General features: G+C 44.8%; 1 protein-coding gene across 3 annotated transcripts; it reads right to left on the bottom strand.

Moving 5' to 3' along the window:
• Nucleotides 1–1,899: 1,899 nt before the first annotated feature.
• On the bottom strand, nt 1,900–22,190 carry EPCIP (exosomal polycystin 1 interacting protein). Of its 3 annotated transcripts, none has more exons than XM_069577921.2 (2): nt 21,624–22,190; nt 1,900–2,810 (listed from the first exon to the last, which is right to left on the bottom strand). In XM_069577921.2, exon 2 carries the CDS (start codon nt 2,749–2,751, stop codon nt 2,095–2,097), a length of 657 nt encoding a protein of 218 aa, XP_069434022.1. In that variant the 5' UTR covers nt 2,752–2,810; nt 21,624–22,190; the 3' UTR covers nt 1,900–2,094. The 3 variants fall into 3 exon arrangements, with proteins under 3 accessions (XP_069434022.1, XP_069434015.1, XP_069434029.1); XM_069577914.2 differs by lacking the exon at nt 21,624–22,190 and adding an exon at nt 2,905–3,213; XM_069577928.2 differs by lacking the exon at nt 21,624–22,190 and adding an exon at nt 3,164–3,206.
• Nucleotides 22,191–23,326: the final 1,136 nt, after the last annotated feature.

Below are 23,326 nucleotides of genomic sequence, written 5' to 3'. Positions count from 1 at the left end.
CTGGCCTAATTTAAGCACTGACATTATAGATGCATGCTAATTAGTCTGAATGGCCAGATCTCTCACCAGTTAAGCAAATGGAAACATTTCAGGTTATTTCAGCTACCTGGTGTTAAGGCTAAGAGAAAAATGTGTGTTATTTCATGGTAGAACTATTTCTTATCATTATGGTATCATGCATTCAATACATTCCAACTTTTTGCATTCTGGGTTTAGATGTTTGTACCATAATTGCCACAGATTCTTTATATTCCACTTTAATGTTGAGTTGGGTTGCTGTGAGGGAAGATTTTCTTTGTCCAATGATGAGTTGGTTTAATTTTTAAAAATGGATACTACCTATAGAATAGATAACTGAGGAGAACCCACAGTACAGCACAGCGAACTCTCCTCCGTGCTGGCTGGTAACCTAAAAGGGAGGAACTCCAAAAGAGAGAGGGCACATTTATGCGTGGGGTAATTCACTTTGCTGAGAGCAGAAGCTGATACAACTTTGTAAAGCAACTATCCTCCAGTGAAAATTGATGAAAAATATTGCCTTAGTTCTTTGTATGAACACATATAAAGCATTTTATGTTAACCCCATCATACAGAGTGTCTTCACTTTCCAGTCTTAAACTTCCAAATGGACCAAGCCCTAAAAGTTCTTCTGTTAATCATCCATCAGTAATCTGGATGTATTTACCCATGCGAGTAGTGTTATAAAGGGGTTATTACATTCCCAGGCTAGCCCCTAATGTAGTCAAACACAGTTCCAGTGGTATTAATCTAAGCTCTGATTTCTGGAGCAGGAGGAGGAGGAGGGGAGGAATAGTGGGGAAGCGTCGTAGCCGGGCCAAAGGCAGGAGGTGGCAAGGCAAGAGAGGGAGAGAAGGGCTAGAGGGAGAGAAGGGCTAGAGGGAGAGAGCTTTCCCCGGATTTAGGCCTCGTTCTAAGCAACAGAAACCCCAATGCACTTGGCTTTTGTGACTTCCCTCTCGGACCCTGATGTTCTCATTCAGCCCTAAGGTTCCACCATATCCGCCAGGCTTCAACCCTCCCCACCCCCACCGCCCCCCACTCCCCGCCACTGAACACACTCACAGGTGTGCTTTACAAGATGTTTGGAAAATACCAGTCTAAGAGGATTTAATCATTTTGAGGGGCTCCTTGTCCCAAAACCACTGAAGTCTGTCATTCTCTATGTAGGGGAATTCCAGCCTATGTAAGAACATGAAGAGGGGGAGAAAAAAGGCAATGTTTTGAAGGAAGATGCTTTTATTTTTTTAAGATTTTTTTTTTTGATGTGGACTTTTTTTTTTTTTAAGGGCTTCCTTGGTGGCTCAAATGGCAGATGGTAAAGAATCTGCCAGGAGACCCAAGTGTGATCCCTGGGTCTAGAAGATCCCCTGGAGAAAGAAATGGCTACATATTCCCATGTTCTTGCCTAGAGAAGTCCATGGCTAGAGAAGCCTGGTGGGCTACAGTCCACTGGTTGTGGAAAGTGAGACAAGAATGAGTGACTAACACTTTCAGTTCTCTTTCATTTTTTGAAAGTCTTTATTGAATTTGTTACACATTGCTTCGGTTTCATATTTTGTTTTTTTGGCCATGAGGCATGTGGGATCTTAGTTCCCTGACCAGGGATCAAACTGGCATCCCCTGCATTGAAAGGCAAGTGTCAACCCCTGCATCACCATAATTGCCACTTTTAAAAATTGGTTTAATTTTTAAAAATGGATACTATCTATAGTATCCAGGGAAATCCTGGAAGACGCCTTTCTTTAGGGTTCATCCCCTCTGCTGAGCTCCACTAAGCAGTCCTTGGGGTGCACTGATCTGACATTTCCCTACCCTCCCTTAGTAGCAAAAACCTAGCCTCTAGCTGGCCCCCAACATATGCTTCTAGACTGAATCAAGTAGGTTTTTTGATTATTTTTATTTTGTTTTCCCAGGGCCAGGCATGGGTGGAGCAGAGGGCTGGCTCTGTGTGAAAGGAGGCTGGAGGAGAAGTGAAGTTGAGGCTAGGAATACCCATGACCTTGTTCACAGATCCCTTGTTGAGATCATCCAGCAGATGCCGAAGTCCCCGGAGGACCGGGCACAGCTACGATGTTAGTAAATGAAGGTGACAACGTAGCTTTTGTTGTTTAGAACTGGGAAGGTTTTAAGGTGGGAAAAGCAGGGGAAGTTGTTGGCCATGCTGGCAGAGTTCGCAACACTGTATGATTTTAAGGCGGACTCCCTGTTGAAGAGTGCCATATCTAAGAAGGAGAGATACATACAGGTTTGCCAGCCTCGCTGGAATGTGGGCTTCTCTCTGGATTCACTCTCCCCACCATCGTGGATGAGTAAACTCTGTTCAGGGGAGGGATGCTTGGCCTCCGTGCTGACCCGAAGCCTCCTCAGACCGCAAATAGCCAGGTATTCAGTGGGGAGAGTGTTGGTACTGCACAGGGAAAGCTTCAGGTCCCGGACAAGCGTGAAGTTCAGCAGGAGCCCCAGCGCAGACGTGTCTGTGAACCAGATGGTCAGACGGTCACTATAGCTCCTTTGCTCAACCGCAAGAGGCAGCACGGTTTTACAGCTGCACATCAGGTTGGCCAAACTGTAGTCACAGTCTCGGATGTCTGCTGAGCAGCTGCACTTCCGAATGGTGTTTTCCTTGGTGAAAATGAGCGTGCCGTTCCTCTGAGCCCTGGTGAAGCAGTTGAGTGCAAAGACGCCCAGCGCACCGATCAGAAAGAAGCTGTGCCCAGAAGGAGTTGCCATTCTCGTCTCAGCGCAGGCCAGCCAGGTTCCCCTTCATGAGCCGATTCACTGAAAATCACCTGAAAGAAAATAAGTTTTGTTATCATTTCTACTTAGAAACGAGCAACTTCTGGGAAAAAAGGAACCCCTGAAATAACATGTAAACTTTCTCACTTGCAGTTTCAGCAAAGGCAGGCGATGCTAGGAGCCCAAGCGTAGGGCATGCTCTTTTCTAAGTGCCTGGGGTGGAGGTTGGGGGAGGGGAGCAACCAGGCCCCTAAAATCTGAAAAAGTGAGCTGGAAAACTCCCAGTGGTGTCTGCTGGTGGTGAGACGAACACTCCAACAAGCAAGCAAAGAGTAGATGCCGGGGGAGGAGACCTACTGCCTGCGGATGGAGAATTGGAGTGATTGGAGGGTACTGTCTGTCTTACCCACTTAAGCACGCACATTCCCTCCTCCCCCTCAATATCTGACTTCCTGGAATTCAGGAGACAAGCGGTTTTTTGTTGGAATCAGCTACCCACGTGCTATCTGTTAACGCAGCATGCATACCGATGATGAAACAGTTAATGGTAAACCTCAATGTCTAACCAGACAAACACGCTCCCCTCCCTCTTATCACTCTGTTTATACTACCGTTCATATTTTCCTGGTCTCCGAGACCAGGATTGTAGTCCACATTAACTGTGTCACTAGACAAGGAAAAGACCCATTGCACAGCAATTCACCGCAGGGATCTTGATTTACCAACTCCTTTCCCCCAAACAAACCGTATCAATTGATTTAATTTTTTTTAATTTTTCAGTTGGTTGCACGGGGTCTTTGCTGCCTCATGGGCTCTCTCCACTTGTGGCTAGCAGCAGACACTCCTCCTTCCAGCACTCAGGCTTCTCGTTGCCGTGGCTTCACTTGTTGCCAAGCACAGGCTCGAGTTCTCAGGCTCAGTAGTTGTGGCATGTGAGTTTGGTTGCTCAGTGGCATGTGGGATCTTCCCAGATCAGGGATCGAACCCGCGCCCCCTGCATTCTCAGGTGATTCCTAACCACTGTACCCCTAGGGAAGTCCTATGAACTGATTTCTCCAAAATGTGAAACAGTATGTAAACACTGATAAGTGATCAAATTAGGTAGGAATGCATGCTGAACTGAAAGAGCAGCCCTGATGTCCAATTTGGGTGAAAATGCCCTATGGGTGTCTGGCATTTAACTGATGTGTGTGTGGTGTTCTTTTATGGTGTGATTGAAATGACACACCTTGTGAAATAGGACACCAGATTTCAGTTTTTCAAAAATAAGTAAATTTCCGCTGACTTAGCTGATGACCGAAGAGAGAAAACAATATAATCCAGGGTATATCCATCTGGTGGTGGGCACGGCAAGATGCTGGGAATGAGACCTCTGAACAGGATCTGGTGACAGCTCCCACAGGAGGAGTGCTAAGCAGACACCGATGGAAAGTCAGTGACCGGGGGGATAAACATGTGTCCAGAGAAGATGGTGACGGCGGGAAAGGAGCTAGGCTGACCTGCACCCTTTAGGGAGCGAGATGAGGCTACAAGAGGGCAGCGCAGGTCAGCGCGAAACCCAGAGGGGACAGAGCTAAGAATGCTAGGGTGGGTACACGGGCAGCGCAAGGCCATCAGCAGGAGCTGGAGTGAGGGTAAGGAGATAACGAATCGTCTCAGCCAAGTACACCTGAACAGGAGGTGAGACATTGGTTCACAGCAGTCACAATGTCATCCGTCCATTCATCCAACTGCTCATGGGGAGTTTCCTAGGTGGCAGGCACTTTGCTAGCCCTGGGGATGCAGCGCAGAATGAGAAAATGAGCAAAGAGCTCCATGGGACTTGATTCTGCTTCCAGTGCCCCAGGTGGGCCAGGCCTGCGTGTGAGGACCAGAGGCTAGGAGAGTGAAGATACAGAAAGAAACAAAACCTGGATCCTGCCCTGAGGGCGCCTATGCAAAAGAGGAAGATAAAGAAGGCTGAACTGAGGATGTCAGTCCTTGGAAGGAAAGTTATGACCAACCTAGTCAGTCAGTCAGTGAAGTTGCTCAGTCGTGTCCAACTCTTGGCAATCCAGTGGACTGTAGCCTACCAGGCTTCTCCATCCATGGAGTTTTCCAGGCAAGAGTATTGGAGTGGGTTGCCATTCCCTTCTCCACAGGATCTTCCCTACCTGGGGATCGACTGAGCTACCAGGGAAGATAGTAGACAGCATATTAAAAAGCAGAGACATTACTTTGCCAACAAAGGTCCGTCTAGTCAAGGCTATGGTTTTTCCAGTGGTCATGTATGGATGTGAGAGTTGGACTATAAAGAAAGCTGAGTGCAAAAGAATGAATGCTTTTGAACTGTGGAGTTGGAGAAGACTCTTGAGAGTCCCTTGGACAGCAGGAGATCCAACCAGTCCATCCTAAAGGAGATCAGTCCTGGGTGTTCATTGGAAGGACTGATGTTGAAGCTGAAACTTCAATACTTTGGCTACCTGATGCGAAGAGCTGACTCATTTGAAAAGACCCTGATGCTGGGAAAGATTGAGGGCAAGAGGAGAAGGGGATGGCAGAGGATGAGATGGTTGGATGGCATCACCGACTCAATAGATGTGGGTTTGGGTGAACTCCGGGAGTTGGTGATGGACAGGGAGGCCTGGCGTGCTGCAGTTCATGGGGTCGCAAAGAGTCGGACACTACTGAGCAAATGAACTGAACTGAACTCCTGAAGATACACACATAGGATCATAGCAGAGAGGCAAGCTAAGAGTCCATTCAAGAAACTGGATAAGACGTTTGATAGTGCTTTATGTTTATTTTGAAGTTGCCACAGAGTTTGAGTTTTACCTTTTTTAAAAGTATAAGTAGTGGTTTTCTCCTTTCTCACAATGGATTTTTCAAAAAAAATTTTTTTAAATTAATTTTTACTGGAGTTTAGTTGATTTACAATGTTGGGTTAGTTTCTGCTGTACAGAAAAGTAATTCAGTTATGCACATAAGTATATCCACTCTTTTTTTAGATTCTGTTCCCATATAGGTCGTTACAGAGTATTGAGAAGAGTTCTCTGTACTGTACAGTAGGTCCTTATTAACTATATGTTTTATATATAATACTGTATAAATGTCAATCCCAATATCCCAAATTATCCCTCCCTCCCTTACCCCTTAGTACTCATAAGGTTGTTTTGTACATCTGTGACTCTATTTCTGCTTTGTAAATGAGTTCATTTATACCTTTTTTTTTAGATTCCACATATAAGTGATATCATATATTTGTCTTTCTCTAATTCACTTCACTCAGTACACCAGTCTCTGAAAGTGAAAGTCACTCAGTCATGTCCGACTCTTTGCTACCCCGTGGACTATAGTCCATGGAATTCTCCAGGCCAGAATACTGGAATGGGTAGTCCTTCCCTTCTCCAGGGAATCGTCCCAACCCAGGTCTCCCACATGGCAGGTGGATTCTTTACTGCTGAGCCACCAGGGACGCCCAAGAATACTGGAGTGGGTAGCCTATCCCTTCTCCTGCAGATCTTCCTAACCCAGGAATCAAACCAGGGTCTCCTGAATTGCAGGGGGATTCTTTACCAGCTGAGCTACCAGGGAAGCCCCACACCAGTCTCTAGGTCCATCCATGTTGCTGCAAATGGCATTATTTCATTCTTTCTTATGGCTGAGTAATACGTTTAACACATAGATTCAACATATTCTTGTTAACTGTGTCCCTTCTGCCACTTTAGCTTGGTGGATATTCAGGCTCTTCTTGTTTGCATGCACCGTACCCAGCATGCATATCGGAGTGTGTTTTACTGCAAGTTCTTAGACCTGCTTTCTGCCTGTTTACATCGTCTAGTAGTATCTATATTTCACAGGGTTTTCTTAAAGGATTTATTCATTAGTTGATTTTGTAGCAAAAGAAAGAGTTTGAGAAATGTGTAGAGCCATGATTCTCCCTGAACGAGAGGTTTAACGGTTTTAAATTGTGTTGCAATGTGATGGTAAGTACCCCATTTAGTAAGGAACAGTGCATAATTTATTAATTACAAGACAATTTTAGATGATTATTTGTCCCAGATTCCACTGAAGGTTTCTAGGACTTCATGTCCCAGAAACCTCGTCATCCCTGGACTAGGAATGCTGACGCCAGTACCACTGGCCTGCTTTGCTCCCAGCCTTGGAGGGAAAGGAAGGGAGGGGCATCTATCCATCAGCTGAAACCTGGCAACAAAGTATTGATATCATTCTCTTAAGTGTTGATACTGATCAGAGGCACAGGTGGAAAAAGACAGGGGTAAGACACTTTGGCCACCTGATGTGAAGAACTGACTCATTTGAAAAGTCCCTGATGCTGGGAGGGATTGAGGGCAGGAGGAGAAGGGGACAACAGAGGATGAGATGGCTGGATGGCATCACTGACTCAATGGACATGGTTTGGGTGAACTCCAAGAGTTGGTGATGGATAGGGAGGCCTGGCGTGCTGCAGTCCATGGGGTCGCAGAGTCAGACACGACTGAGTGACTGAACTGAACTGAAGACAGGAAAAGAACATGAATTTCCCGGAACAAGTTGGGCTGGAGATCCCCAAAGGGATTTGTGAGCAACTTCCCAGCAGTCAAAGACCTGGCCGGACCTCAGCGGGAGCCCTGCCTTCTGGATGTCAGGGAGACTGAAGGCCAGACCAAGGAGGCCAGATGCATGGGGCCTCATGAAGGGGCACAGAGTGGGCCAAGTGTCCCTGGTAACGGGTTTACGTGGTTTTCTCAAAGATGCTATGTGGACATTGTTCTCCTTCAGTCTTACCGTGAGTTTCTTTCTTTAGGTTTCTTGACTGGATTGTGAGCACCTGACTTTCATGACTTATTAATATCTATTTGTGCGTGCTCAGTTGCTCAGTCTTGTCCGACTGTTTGTGACCCCCATGGACTGTGGCCCGCCAGGCTCCTCTGTCTTTGGGATTCTCCCGGCAAGAATACTGGGGTGGGTTGCCATTTCCTTCTCCAGGGGATCTTCCCAACCCAGGGATTGAACCCTTGTCTCTGGCATTGCAGGCAGACTCTTTCCCACTGTTCATTTGGAGGTAAATTCCAGACTGGCGTAAGCAGAATGGGTGCAAGTGTGTCACATTGCCCCACCCCACCCCACCCCCCTTTAATATTTATTTATTTGGCTGCGCCAGGTCTTAGTTGCTGCCTGTGGGATCTAGTTCCCTGACCAGGAATCAAACCTGGTCCCCCTGCATCGGAAGTGCAGAGTCTCAGCCACTGGACCTGCAGACAGGTCCCTACCCCAGCCGCTTGGTCTGCCTCTACCCATTGTTGGGGTGGCGCTGTGGGAAGGATGGTTTTCTCTGGAGGCTGCTGAACTTGTAGAAGGGAACCATGGATCTGTTGGCAAGTAAGTGCCAAGTGTCCAGAAGGGGTGAGCTTCAGAGTGAAGCCAGCCCAGAGAAAAACAGAGATAAGAAGTGGAAAGATATTCCTAACAATCTTTTTTGTTTTTCAGCACCCAGATCAAGCTATGCCCGACATTCTTTCTTTAAAAAAAAAAATGATTTATTTTATTTTTGGTTGCGCTAGGTCTTCATTGCTGCACAGCGGCTTTCTCTGGTTGCAGAGGGTGGGGTCTGCTCTCTAGCTGTGGCACACGGGCTTCTCGTTCCAAAGGCTTCTCTCGTTGAGGAGCGCAGGCTCCAGGTGCGTGGACTCAGTAGTTGCAGCTCAAGGGCTCCAGGGCAGTGACGCAGCAGTTGTGGCACACGGCGTAGTGACATTCTTTCCTGATTTTTTAAAAAGATGTGAACCACACTTTCCCCCTATTCAAGCCAGTCTGAATTGGGATTCTATACTGAGCAGTTGAAGGAGTCTTGGTGCACTGACATTTGATAAACTAGGCTTTTTTCATTCACTCAGTAAACATTTGTTGAGCACTTGCTTTGTGCCTGGACTGTGCTAGAAGTGGAGAAAATAAAGCCAATAGGAGCTCTGCCAAGGAGTTACACTCTAGCCAAGGACACACTGAACCAGTAGTCGCAGTGTCACGCGATAATAATCATGACCACCACTTGTACGGGATATTCAGTCTGCACCAGGACTCCCTGGGAGTGGCTAAGTTCACAGGGGAGGTGATATGCAATTAGAGGAATATTTCTTGAATGGGAAAGATAAAAGGAACATTATCTATGTAATTATCATAGGGTGATCAGAATTTTTATAATCAAAAAGCAGGATAGAGAGATGGACAGTTTATGAAGACGGCAAGAGTAGCAGTCAGTTCAGTTCAGTTCAGCTGCTCAGTCATGTCCGACTCTTTGTGACCCCATGGACTGCAGCACACCAGGCTTCCCTGTCCTTCACCATCTCCCAGAGCTTGCTCAAACTCATGTCCATCTAGTCGGTGATGCCATCCAACCATCTCATCCTCTGTCGTCCCCTTCTCCTCCCACCTTCAATCTTTCCCAACATCAGGGTCTTTTCCAATGAGTCAGTTCTTTGCATCAGGTGGCCAAAGTATTGGAACTTCAGCATCAGTCCTTCTAAAGAATATTCAGGACTGATTTCCTTTAGGATGGACTGGTTGGATCTCCTTGCAGTCCAACGGACTCTCAAGAGTCTTCTCCACACCATAGTTCAAAAGCATCAATTCCTGGGTGTTCAGCTTTCTTTATGGTCCACCCTCACATCCATATACGACTACTGGAAAAACCATAGCTGTGACTAGACAGCAGAAGGAAACAAGGCCAGTGAGGGTCCTGTGGGGCTGGAATCCTCTGGCTTGCTCTGACATATCATTTTCTCAGTGTCCCAGCTTTTCTTGTGCTCACTCCATCACTGAGATTTGCCTGCTGCGACCTAATATGAACCCCCTCCACAACCCTAGGGGCAGGGACATAGGAAGGGGCAGAGGGCATGGGATCTATCTGTGCCCGTCTTTTTATGCCATGCTAGAATCTGCCCACAAATGAACAAATGCATAGTGAAACCAGGATAAGGTTTAATTGCTTCCTTACACTACAGTCTAGTGCTGTTAAAGGCATATGGTGGATTTACTCGGCTCCACACAGTCATTCAGGGACTCAGGCTTTATTTTTTTTAATGCTAACTTCTAGAGACATCAGGTCCTCCACAGCATTTTCTGCCCTCATTTCATGGGCCAGAACTGAGCCACCTGACTGCAAGCAGCTTGGAAATGATGCCCAGCAGTGTGCCAGGAAGGAAGAGGAGAGCATGGATATTGGTGGGCACTAAAAGTTACTGACCAGACCTAGGTTGTAAGACACAAAGAATGACTTTATGCAACCACAACAGAAGCTCAAGTAGTGTCAATCCTCCTAAACCTTTCAGGCAAGAGGCTGAAAACCATGTATGATCATTGACTCTTTGATCATGGAATCACTGAACATGTCCAGAAATCAGAGGTCCTATTCAGACTTAGTGCAAATATCATTTTTATATTGCAGTTGGAGAAATCCTGAGTGCAATTAATGTGAACAGCTAGCTGCACAAAAGCAAAGACTCCTGAATTGAGCAGATACAGACATCAAAACAAATTCCACACAGATTCCTTCCCAATCTAGGATTACACCCAAAATTTAGATAATGTTTATACTTGGCTCCAAAGGGAATGTTTCAAACTGGACTAGTTTTGTTTATAAGAAGATATTACTAGTAAGGAGATAGTGTGTCAGTGGGAGGATAGCATTTGGACCATTTTCCTGAAAACAGATTTGAAATGTCATGAATAACGATGTTTTGAATTCTATAGTCTTAACACAGAAGACAAGAAAAACGACTGTGGGAATACAGAGTAACGTTCTCCAAATCCCTGCAGCAATTAAAACTGAAGAGAGATCTCAAATTTTAATTCAGAAGTAAGTTTAATTTGAAATTAGGAGTGATTTTTTTTGTTTAGCAGAAAGGCAATTTAAGGAAAAGACTCAATGGAAGAAACTAGAGAAGTAAGAGAACCAGACACTGATGAGATGCCCCAGTAAGAAGCAGACGGTCTGAAATACAAATCTGAATGGCAGCACGGGGTAGAAAGGCAGAAGAAATCCAGTGTCTGGATGTCCAAAAAAAAAAAAAAAAAAAAACCACTTGGATGCAGGACTTGAGGAGCTAGGCAAGGATGTCTCCCCTAAATGCCATCCCTAGAGGGTGTCCCTGCAAAACTCCTCTAATATTTGGAGGTGGTGAAAATGATAAAAGTTCCAGAAAAGGAGACAATTTGGAATCTTGGGTGTGTCCCATAAAGGGAGAGATGTACCCACACTCTGGATTATTTTATCAAAAGGGTGCCCACTGCTTGCTGGCACAGACAGTGGAAAGATGGCCTCACTTACCACAGCGGCCTGACAGGTTGCCCAAGGGACATTGCATGCTCTATGGGAACAAACAGCTGCGGAACTAACTGTAAAGTGAAGTGACTGGTAGGTGCTAATTAAAGACACAGCTGGAGTGTTGGGCAGGAATGCGAAAGACTCCCAAAGAACGTGCTGTCTGGACTGAGAAGAGAGAGGCTGGAATAAGGAAAGCTGATATGCTGAAGACAGAAAAGCAATTTCAGCAAAATCTCAGTCTAGAATACTTAGTGTGTCTTTGGGTCACAAGGCTAGGAACAAGGCTGGGACTGTGCCAACCAAGCTAAGGGGTCTGGTCTCCAAACTCTTCTGATCTTCACTCCTTAAATAAGAACCCTTTCCAACAGATATAATTTTTAATTTATAAAGGTTTTAGAAATACCACACTTACATTATTTACATTGTAAACAATACACAAAAAGAATGGACTTTAAAATGTTTGAGATGAATCATGAAAATGGCTTCCCTGGTGGCCCAGCCAGTAAAGAATCTGCCTGAAATGCAGGAGACCTGAGTTTGATCCCTGAGTCAGGAAGATCCCCTGGAGAACGACATTACTACCCACTCCTTGGAGTGGGTATTCTTGCCTGGAGAATTCCACAGATAGAGCCCACTAGTGGGCTATAGTCCACCGGGTCACAAAGAGTCGGATATGATTGAGTGATTAACACTTCCACCTCACTGGCTTGTGTATATACACACCCTCTTTGGAGGTCCTTGCAAGCGACAAAAGTGAGGAGTTGAGGGTTTGTAATCAGGGGCGACCTGGGTAGATCTGTGCTTATGGAAGCTCATGGAGGTGCCAGGTGGAGTCTAAATTACAAGAGCAGAGACCAGGTGACAAAGAGTTCTAAGTGAAAAAACACTTTTCACTTGCATTTTCTCTGATGGTTTATCTTTCTCCATTTGCTGACTCCTTCTAACTCCAGGCTCTCCAGATAAATTTATTTCAATATCTGGAGTCTTTGAGGGGGTAGAGAGAACCAAGAGGGTGGAACTGAGGAGGCGGGGAGGAGGTCGAGGCTCCCGCCCTGATGTTCCCTTGCTGTACCTTCATCTTAATTCCTTTCCATCCACTCTTTCCAGGTTCAGTTCAGTCATTCAGTCGTATCGGACTCTTTGCGATCCCATGGACTGCAGTACGCCAGGCCTCCCTATCTATCACCAACTCCCGGAGTTTACTCAAACTCAGGTGCCCGGTGCTAAAACCTGACTCTCATATAAGGGTCAAAAATGATTTTTGTTGTTGTTCAGTCCCTAAGCTGTGTCTGACTCTTTGCAACCCCATGGACTGCAGCACTCCAGGTAAGCCTTAATATAGATTTAAATAAACACATTCTTGCCCAAGGCGATTGCACTTTAAGCCTTATCCCTACCTTGCTCCTTGTTAGAGGGAGAGCAAAGGATAGATAGAAGCATGGGAGAAGTGTGGGGTGAGACTCTTGTCTAGAACCCAGTGGCCATCTGATCTCAGGCCCACTTCCTGCTTGTTCGTGGCTGTGATATCACTCTGCCCATGGAGGCCAGAGGGGAAATATTGGCTACTCTCTGTTATATGGATGAGATTCTCACCGAGATGCTGGATGAAAGCTTTAGGTGAAGAACCTTGAGAAGGATTTTTTTGGAAAAAAAAAAAAAAGAAAGAAAGAAAGAAAGGATTTTCAGCATTTTCCTTTTCTTTGACTCTGGTCCACAAGTGCACTGCAGGAAGCAGGTTAGAGATAAACACTATATAAACACTATGTAGCTGCTGTCGGAAAGAGGAATGATATGCTTAGTGTTTAATATCTCAACGCTTACGATGTTGAAGGTAATCTGGGTTTCTCCCCAGTGTTTTCTTACTGGGATGAGTGTTGCCGTTTCTTTCTTCTTCACATTCCACCGTGGCATACACCCTGTCCGTGGGACGAGCCGCTCGGTTTTCACACGCCCTCCTAGGTGATCCTGAAGTCACCACCCTGTGCCTGTTGACGAAAATCACTTCCCTTCTATGGAGGTTTACAAAGCTCATCATGAGGGCCAGGAAAGTGGGCTCACTATGACTCTGAGGCGACCGGTTTCTCTTTAGAGTTATACAGTAGGACCTCAACTATTTGCTGTCATCTGATGGCTTTCCTCATCCAGAGAAAGAAAAAGAACAAGTTTGTGTTTCCCCAAGTTGGAATTCAGGCAGAATCAGCTTCAAGCGTGCAATTCAGGTTTTCAGGAGATGCAATTTAAACTATTTTCGTGATTATTAAACTCACTGAATATTTCGGATCTAAAGAGTCTTTTCTTAATCATTTCTCTTAAAATAGCATGGGAATGAAACCACACAGGGTTTAACCACACAGGGTTAAAATAAGAGTAATGCAAGATGCATGTTGTAATATTAATATATATCTATTAGTGCTATTCACTATCACAACTAATCATAAGAACTGTAATATTAATACACAGAGTACTTTCAGTTCAGTTCAGTTCAGTCGCTCAGTCGTGTCTGACTCTTTGCGACCCCATGAATTGCAGCACGCCAAGCCTCCCTGTCCATCACCAACTCCCAGAGTTCCCTCAGACTCGTGTCCATCGAGTCCGTGATGCCATCCAGCCATCTAATCCTCTGTTGTCCCCTTTTCCTCCTGTCCCAATCCCGCCCAGCATCAGAGTCTTTTTCAATGAGTCAACTCTTCGCATGAGGTGGCCAAAGTACTGGAGTTTCAGCTTTAGCATCATTCCTTCCAAAGCACCCAGGGCTGATCTCCTTTAGAATGGACTGGTTGGATCTCCTTGCAGTCCAACGGACTCTCAGGAGTCTTCTCCAACAGAGTGCTGCTAAGTCACTTCAGTCATATCCGACTCTGTGTGACCCCATAGACGGCAGCCCGCCAGGCTCCCCTGTCCCTGGGATTCTCCAGGCAAGAACGCTGGAGTGGGTTGCCATTTCCTTCTCCAATGCATGAAAGTGAAAAGTGAAAGGGAAGTCGCTCAGTCGTGTCTGACTCTTCGCGACCCCATGGACTGCAGCCTACCAGGCTCCTCCATCCATGGGATTTTCCAGGCAAGAGTACTGGAGTGGGGTGCCATCGCCTTCTCCACTCCAACAGAGTACTTTAGTACTATTCATAAACTATGACTTTTGTAATGTCAGAATTAAATTAATAGTAATAATAGGAATATATATATTTGGGATATTAGAGCATTCCAAAAGCCACCTCTGCAAACCTCTAAAGTAATGGTTCATTTAACACACTGCTTGCATTGAAAATCTGAATGGAGAACAGGCTCAGAATAATGATGATGTGTGGGGTCTGGAGGAGGGATGGGTGGAGGGAAGCGTCAGCACTTGTCTCCTTTTTCATTGTGTTGTTGTTCATTCGCTAAGTTGTGTCTGACTCTTCGAGACCCCATGGACTGCAGCATGCCAGGGTCCTCTGTCTTTCACTGTCTCCCTGAGTTGGCTCACATTTGTGTCCATTGAGTCAGTGATACTATCTAACCATCTCATCTTCTACTGCCCTCTTCTCCTTTTGCCTTTAATATTTCCCAGCATCAAGATCTTTTTGAATGAGTCGGCTCTTCGCATCAGGTGGCCAAAGTATTGGAGCTTCAGCTTCAGTATCAGTCCTTCTAATGTATATTCAAGGTTGATTTCCTTTAGGATTGACTGGTTTGATCTTCTTTCAGTCCAAGGGACTTTCAAGAGTCTTCTCCAGCACCACAGTTTAAAAGTATCAATTTTTCAGCGCTCAGTCTTCTCAACCCAGACTAATTAAAGCTGTGGGCTGAGTTCAGAGGAGCTGTAGGCAGAGGTTGCCTAAACAGCTCTCAAGAGCTCTGAGATGTGGGGCTTAGAGGTGGGGGACAGAGGCATTCTCCCCACTTCTGCACTGAGGGTAGCCCAGGTCTGGCACAGTGAGGGGCAGGCAGCATCATTTGGCCCCTCCTGGAGGACACACTGGGATGCTCCTGAACTCTGCTCTCTGGGAAGTGAATCAACAGGAAGCCCCTGAGCAGCAGCATGGGACAGTTAACATCCAACGGTGACAGAGGCACATGAAAGGACCCCTTGGGAACACAGGTAAGGCAATCCTGGGGACCCCAAGAAATGATTAGAGGAGACTTTGTTGTGTAGACATAGTGGTATGGAAGGAGGCAAGGACCTGTATCAGGAGGGTGGGAACACAAACACAATCAATTATAAGCAGTTAGTGTTAATTTAGCTTTATATGTGCCCAACGGTTGGGGAAGCCAGGACCTCTTCAAGTATCACTTGGATTGCTGCTTTCAGATAAATGTGTTTAATGATAGAAATGAACTAATGGTCTCAAAAGCTTCTAGTCTGAGATAATTAAGAGCTAACAGGCATTTTATGGTTTGAAAGCACTGAGCTTAACTGAATGTTGATATCACGCACAGTTTGCCCATTGGATGCTGGACCCACGGCTGTTGGTATGTTGTGTAAGTTGGATCTCTGCTGTGACAAAGCCCTGGTCTTCTGGCTGACCTGGGTTTCCCAGTCCCTGGTGCCTGACATGTGGAGGCCCTCCATAAACACTTGTGTTATTCAGGCGCATCCCTGCGTTAGCTAAGTCAGAGTGCATGTATCCCTCCTTTGCTTCCTCTCTTACTTTTGCCTCCTAGAATTGTGGAGTGTAGCACGTGATCAAATCAGCGAGCAAAATCCATTTCAGCGTGAATTTCAGCGCACAGCCCAGCCATGAGAGAGGAAGCATGATGGACTTTTGTGTGTTAGTCAAAGAGTGGGTGTATTTGAGCTCAATATCCCATGTCTTGCCTCTGAATCTCCTTGAAGGCCATCGAATGACATCTGGCGTAAGTCCCAACAGGCAACCCCAACCTCTTGTGACTTTACCAGTGAGCATCCTCTAAGTTTGCAGTTGAATCTGTGAATCTGATGGAGACACAGGACGAAACACAGTCACTCAAGATGGGGACCATGAGCCCCAAATCAGAGCCCCAGATGGCTATCCTTCCACCTCACTCCACAGACTAAAGGGAAACATGAGTAGAATCAGCGTTGAGTACATATTGATCTCATAGATATTTGTGGGCATCAGAAACTATCGCCTGAATTGCTTTTGGTTGAAGGATTATAAAACCCTGCTGCAAACTTCCCAAAAATCTAACATTTAAGCATCCAGTCTTATAAAACTAATATGGGAAGAGCTTTGCTCAAATTACTGGGCCTGTATTATATGAGCGGGAGGTTGCCAAGGAAAATAAGCCAGAGTAATCCCTTTGCTAGGAGATGAGAAACAAAAAATGCTAGTAGACCTTTCATACTTTAATTACCTGCTTCCCGAACAATAAAAAGGGATTCAGGTCTTCCAGTTAACAGCTGTACATTATTACAGTCCCATAAAGTATCTTAAACTATTTCCTTAAAATGTAAGCCTTAAGCTTTTTCCTTTCATCTGCATTCAATGATTAGATTTCAGAAAAGTTAAGGGTTAAATTTTTCCTTTAGTGGTTTTAGTTACAAATATTGGAACCAAAGGCAATTTGAAATTTGTTGCTTTCTTGGAAGATTTTTAAGAGTTTTTATATGTCTACAACTAAAGGTAATGTGAGATCCTGGAACAGAAAAAGGACATTGGGTATCTAAAAAAATCTGAATAAAGTATGGATATTAGTTAATAATAATAATGCATCAATATTGGTTCATTAATGGTGACAAATGTATACTGTAGCAATGTAAGATGCTAATAAAAGGGGAGACTGGTTGTTGGGTACATGGGAACTCTCTGTGCTAGCATCACAATTTCCCTGTACGTCTAAAACAATTCTAAAATGAGACTTTTATGTGAAAAGAATGCCTCCTGATCTCATTGATGACTCACAGAAGATTGTTTTTGTGACAAGAGCAGGGCTCCAGTGGATAAACTGGACAACAAAATTTGGGTCAAATAGAACATCCATTAAGTGGTGACTAAGCATCACTACAAAGGACTCCTATAGAGCTCCTGGCCTTGGAGAAGATCCTGGCTTCCTTACTGACCTGGGAGACCAGGCATTTCAGAGACGCAAATGAGAAGTGGTCCTTTAATGGGAAATAAGTCACAACTGGAAAGAAGAGGCATCAGGGAAAACTGTTAGAACAAGTCCTGACATGTGTGCATAGGGGTGTGTGTGTGTGTGTGTGTGTGTGTGTGTGTGTGTGAGAGACGCTACCTCATACTGCTTATATTGCCCCGTGTCAGAGGTGTTTTCTATTTCTCATCTGCTAAGAAACCATCAGGATTCCCAGGGGGCCCAGTGGTAAAGTATCTGCCTGCCAATGCAGGAGGTGCAGGAGATACGGGTTCTGTCCCTGGGTTGGAAAGATCCCCTGGAGAAGGAAATGGCTGCCCACTCCAGGATTCCTGTCTGGGAAATCCCATGGACAGAAGAGCCTGACGGGGCACAGTACACGGGGTGGCAAAGAGTTGGACACAGCTGAGTGCAGGTGCACACACATACACACACACACACGAAACCACCCTCATCTCTTAAACTGTCTTCACATCTTTCATGAATCTTTGGTAGACTAGATTCATGGATGACAGTTCTTGCCTGCCTCCAACCTCTTATTGGTCTACCTCAGTTAACCATAAAGGAAAAACCAAGCTTGTATAAGCAAATCTATAGTCACACAGAAAGTCAGTGCTTGCTTATGTCAGATTTTTAAGCCACTCTAATCAGGCTGTCCTTAGGGTGGCCCCACTGGAACGATTGTCATCAGGTTCCCAGTGACTCCCATTCCCCAATGTGTCAAAGTGGAGTGAAGTGAAGTGAAGTCACTCAGTCGTGTCCGACTCTTTGCGACCCCATGGACTGTAGCCTTCCAGGCTCCTCTGTCCATGGGATTTTCCAGGCAATATACTGGAGTGGATTGTCATTTCCTTCTCCAGGGGATCTTCCCAAGCCAGGGATTGAACCCGGGTCTCTTGCATTGTAGACAGACACTTTACCATCTGAGCCACCAGGGAAGTCCAATGTGTCAAAGCCAATGGTTAATTTCCTTGTCCCATTGTGCCTGACTGCTCACTAGCATTTGATATGGTTGCCCACTCCCTCCTTCCTGAGCAAAGACCCTTCTGTTCTCCCTTTCCATTGCATGCCCCTGTTTCCTTGCCACCTCAGTGGTCATTCCTTCTCAGTGTCGGGCTAGCATCTTCTCTCCTTCCATGATGCTGTTGCATACCCCTTGCTCAGCAACTGGCTCTCTTCTCTGTGTATATCCACTCCCTTGGAGATTGCATGCTGACCCCTGCATTTCAGTATTATCTATATGCTGATAATTACCCAGCTCCCAAATCCTCCCTTGAACTTCACGCTCATGTATCCAGCATCTCACTTGATAGCTCTACCTGAATATCTAACAGCTCTACCTGAATATCTAACAGACACCTCAAACTTAACTTGTCAAATGTACACTACTTGACTCCTAAGAAAGTTCAGACTGCTAGATGAAGAAGAGACGTTATTGCATTAAAATTTTACTACACAAAATGTTGGGCTTCCTGGGTGGTGCAGTGGTAAAGAATCTCCCTGCCAGTGCAGGGGATGCAGGAGACACGGGTCTGATCCCTGGGTTAGGAAGATCCCCTGGAGAAGGAAATAGCAACCCACCCCAGTATCTTGCTTGGAAAATCCCATGGACAGAGGAGCCTGGTGGGCTACAGTCCATGCGGTCACAAAGAGTTGGACTTGACTGAGTGACTGACATGCACACACAGACCTTTACTGCCCCTCAGCCCTGTGTTCCCGGGGTTAAACTAGCTAAATATAGAAAACAGTCATTGATAAGAGGCAATGTACTTTCAAATAAGAAATGTGGGAGTTACATGTCTGTTGAAAATGACTGAAATTAGGAACTACATGCTTCCTTAATATTAATAATAATATTTAATAAGTGTGTCTTTTGGTGCCAGGTACTGTTTGAAGTATTATTGCATGTCTTATATCATTTAATCCTTGCAATAATCTTAAAAGTAGATATTATGACCCTATTTTCATTATCAGAAACACAGAGAGGTTTCACAGCATGGTCACAGTCACAGAGCCAGAAGGAAACAGCTAAGATTTAAACCCAGACAGCCACATATACTCTAGGGAGTCATGATGGAAATGACAGTCCTATTTCCCATCCTAGGGTTGAGTTCCTACTCACATGATATCCTGTACCTCGGATTCCATTACTAGATTCTGTGGCCTTTAAGCTCAAGTATGTGTAGAAACCTCAAGCTAAATGAATGGGAAACAAAAGGAAAGAAGGGAGTTCCATTTTGCACAAGCATCAGAACACTTGTTTTTGTTTTTGTTTTTTAAGAAGACACTTGTAAATTAGATCTTTAAGGACAACATTGGTTGAATGCTACTTCTTTTAACATGGTCACGGAACATGGGACAAAGGCTTCTCGAGAATGAGCCAATAGGCAGTCTTCACTAAAATATACAGCTTTCTACTTGACACAGATTCCTGTGAGAGTTAATTAGCCAATGGTTGCAAACCCCTCAAGCCTTTCCTGTAATTGGCTTGATGTGCCTGTATGCGTGGTAAGTTGCTTCTGTCGTGTCTGACTCTCTGCGATGCTATGGACCATGGCCCGCCAGGGTCCTTTGTCCCTGGGATCCTCCAGGGAGGAATACTCGAATGGGTGGCCATGTCCTCCTCCAGGAGATCTTCCCTGACCCAGGGATCAAACCCATGTCTCTTACATCTGACAGGTGGGTCCTTTACCAATAGTGCCACCTGGGAAGCCCAAATGACTGGGTATACCCTTAGCTAGTCTGACCACTGGTGCTCCAGCTCAGCACATCTGGCCCCTGATCACACAGCCACGGGAAATGGTGATGGTCTCTTCTGACCACGGACACAGAGACATGACCCACTGCACCTGACTTGCTTCTTCTGTCCACACCACACAGCTTGTGGGATCTTAGTTCCCCAACCAGGGGTTCAACCCAGGCCCCTGGCAGTGAGAGGGCCACTGAACCACCAGGAAATTCCACGGACCCTGAATTTTAAAGGTAGATAGTATACTGCTGCTGCTGTTAAGTAGCTTCAGTCGTGTCCAACTCTGTGCGACCCCAGAGACGGCAGCCCACCAGGCTCCCCCGTCCCTGGGATTCTCCAGGCAAGAACACTGGAGTGGGTTGCCATTTCCTTCCCCAATGCATGGAAGTGAAAAGTGAAAGTGAAGTCGCTCAGTCGTGCCCGATTCTTAGCGACCCCATGGACTGCAGCCTACCAGGCTCCTCCATCCATGGGATTTTCCAGGCAAGAGTACTGGAGTGGGGTGCCATTGCCTTCTCTGAGATAGTATACTAGGTTTAAGTAATTGAAATACTGAGGTGAAAAAGAAAATTGAGAGATCCAAACCAGCTGTTTGAGAAGTATTCATTTCCATAGAGGCTTTGTCGGATCTGTTCTTTTCAGAAAATGCCCAATTTCTGTCAAAAATATGATGTGAAGTCTTTTTTCCTTTTCAAACATTATTTTAAATAATGTATTACATTGAATTACTTGGTATAAAAATAAAAGTAAAAAAACTTCCCAGAGATCACTCTTTCATAAAAAAAAATTTCAAGCAAAAGAGGTCCGATAGTTTTGGTAGTTTTTAAGGACAGGTTTTTATGAATATTATGCCCAGTTCTTTTGAAACATTTCCTTTCCTCAATATGCACCAGCACACGTACTGCTAAGAAACTCCCCTAAAACATATTTATGAAACAACGAAATATCTGTAGAACTGCGTAAGGATTACTGGTTTTGACTAAGACATCCCTGTAAGCTTGTTGCCTTTTGCTATAATATTTATCTTGTTTGTTTCACTTTTGAATACAGGGGCCAATTTTTTAAAAAGTTAACTGATCTAAATGTTAATGCTCATCTAAATTTGATTTCTTCTTGTCTTCCTATGTTTTTTAATGAATAGTGTGTAAATAAACAGTAAATATAACACCATTAGATAAATATAACATTATTAGCTAAAAACAGAGCAAAGAAATTATAAAAACCAATGTTTTGAGAGTTCCCAGTTTTGCTTGTGATCACAATAAGGAAAAGCGATATAACACATAACTCTTTCACTGAGTTCTTATTTAGCGTTAAAGACCAACAGGAAATATAGCTGGAATTTTTCTTGTTCTTTTTTTTTTTTTCACTTTTCGCCAGATCTTAAAAATAGAAGCAAGAAGCCCAGATTCCACGGAGATATCTGTTACATAATATTAACCTAAGTGAGTCTATCTATTTAGGGAATAATGAGAAGACCACTTCATTCTTTGTTTGATGTTCTGAAAACATTTCCTTTGAAAGGAAAGAGAATCTCAGTAGAAAGCAATTCACATGCCCGGAAGCTTAAAGGAGAGTTTCACGGTGAAAGTGACTCATAAGTGTGTGTTTTATTCAGGAAACGCAAACGCTGCAGAAGAAGGTGGTGCTGATGGTGGCTCTTCAAACATTACAGAACTTTCCTGCCATGCAGCAGAAATCTGAAGCTGTTAAAAACTGTTAAGCCTGATAGGCTTTGCAAAAAAGAACAGGAAAATGACTTACATCTCAGAGTTCCACTAAGAGGTTGTCTCCTTCACTCCCGGGCTGATCCTTCACTCAGGCTTGACAGCTGGTTTAATCTGCCGGCAGGAAGGACGGAATGCCTGTTCTTGCACTTGCTGTTTTTTTCCGTTTTCAGAAGGCCAGTGGCCCTGGTCATCTCCATGGCGACCAGAAGCACGCTGCCGGCTTTCCAGTTTCATGACCCACACAGCAGAAGAGACCCCGTCTTGTTCGCTGCTGGCCACTCTTCGGGAGTTCCAAAGTGGGAAGTTTCCAGAAGAGTCAAAGGAGACTGCTGCTCTATGCTGACTTGAAGGGCTGACGGTGATGTGAGGAATTCTACTTTAGCAGGAAATTGAGTGGATTAAACGTAGAGCGTGGAAGACTCCTTGATGCTTTCACTATCATGATCATGCTTTGTTCCACTCTTTTTGGCCCAGTGAATTGTTACTTACGGCGAATACCCGAACTCGTATAAGAATTGCCCCAGTGTAGTTGTTCCAAAGAGAAAATGAACTCATTTTCGCTCCAAAGACGTAGTCCTGACGAGAGATTATTACACTGTGTGAAGTAAGTCAGACAGAGACAAAGATCATATGAAATCACTTATCTGTGGAATCTAAATATGATGCAATTTTAGTATATATGCTGCCAAAGCTAGCGCTAAAATATGATACAAATGAACTTATTTACAGAACAGGACCAGACTCACACACATAGAAAACAAACTTATGGTTACCAGGGACTTCCCTGGTGGTCCACTGGTTAAGACTCTGAGCTTCCCACGCATGGGGGTGTGGGTTCGATCCCTGGTGGGGGAACTAAGATTCCACACTTCGTGCTGCATGCCCCCTCCCCAAAATAGCATCATATAAACTTATGGTCACTACATGGGGAAGGGGAGGGGGAGGAATAAATTAGAAGTTTGTAATTAGCAGGTATAAACTATTGTATGTAAAACAGATGAACAACAAGGTCCTGCTGTGTAACACAGGGAGCTATACTCTATATCTTATAATAACCTTTAATGGAAAAGAATATGAGAAAGAATATATATACACGTATCTGTGTATATCATTTTGCTATACACCAGAAACTAACACAACATTGTAAATCAACCCAACTTCAACAACAAAAAAAACCAAAACAAAGATATAGTCCCGCTCTATCTTCAGTTCGGTTGCTCAGTCATGTCCGACTCTTTGTGACCCCATGGACTGCAGCACACCAGCCTCCCTGTCCATCACCAACTCCTGGAGTTTACTCAAATTCATGTCCATTGAGTTGGTGATGCCATCCAGCCATCTCATCCTCTGTTGTCCCCTTCTCTTCCCGCCTTCAATCTTTCCCAGCATCAGGGTCTTTTCCAATGAGTCAGTTCTTTGCATCAGGTGGCCAAAGTATTGGAGCTTCAGCTTTAGCATCAGTTCTAATGAATATTCAGGACTGATCTCCTTTAGGATGGACTGGTTGGATCTCCTTGCAGTCCAAGGGACTCTCAAGAGTCTTCTCTGACTCCACGGTTCAAAAGCACTCATTCTTTGGCGCTCAGCTTTCTTTATAGTCCAACTCTCACATCTATACATGACTACTGGAAAAACCATAGCTTTGGCTAGACAGACCTTTGTTGGCAAAGTAATGTCTCTGCTTTTTAATAAGCTGTCTAGGTTGGTCATAATTTTTCTTCCAAGGAGCAAGCTCTG

The sequence above is a fragment of the Ovis canadensis genome, chromosome 1 (genome assembly GCF_042477335.2).
Source record: "Ovis canadensis isolate MfBH-ARS-UI-01 breed Bighorn chromosome 1, ARS-UI_OviCan_v2, whole genome shotgun sequence".
NCBI classification, from domain to species: domain Eukaryota; kingdom Metazoa; phylum Chordata; class Mammalia; order Artiodactyla; family Bovidae; genus Ovis; species Ovis canadensis.
This window is presented reverse-complemented; position numbering and strand designations above follow the sequence as displayed.

Excerpts from the sequence above, each read along its gene's own strand:
- EPCIP (XM_069577921.2), bottom strand. The coding sequence starts at position 2,751 with ATGGCAACTCCTTCTGGGCACAGCTTCTTTCTGATCGGTGCGCTGGGC.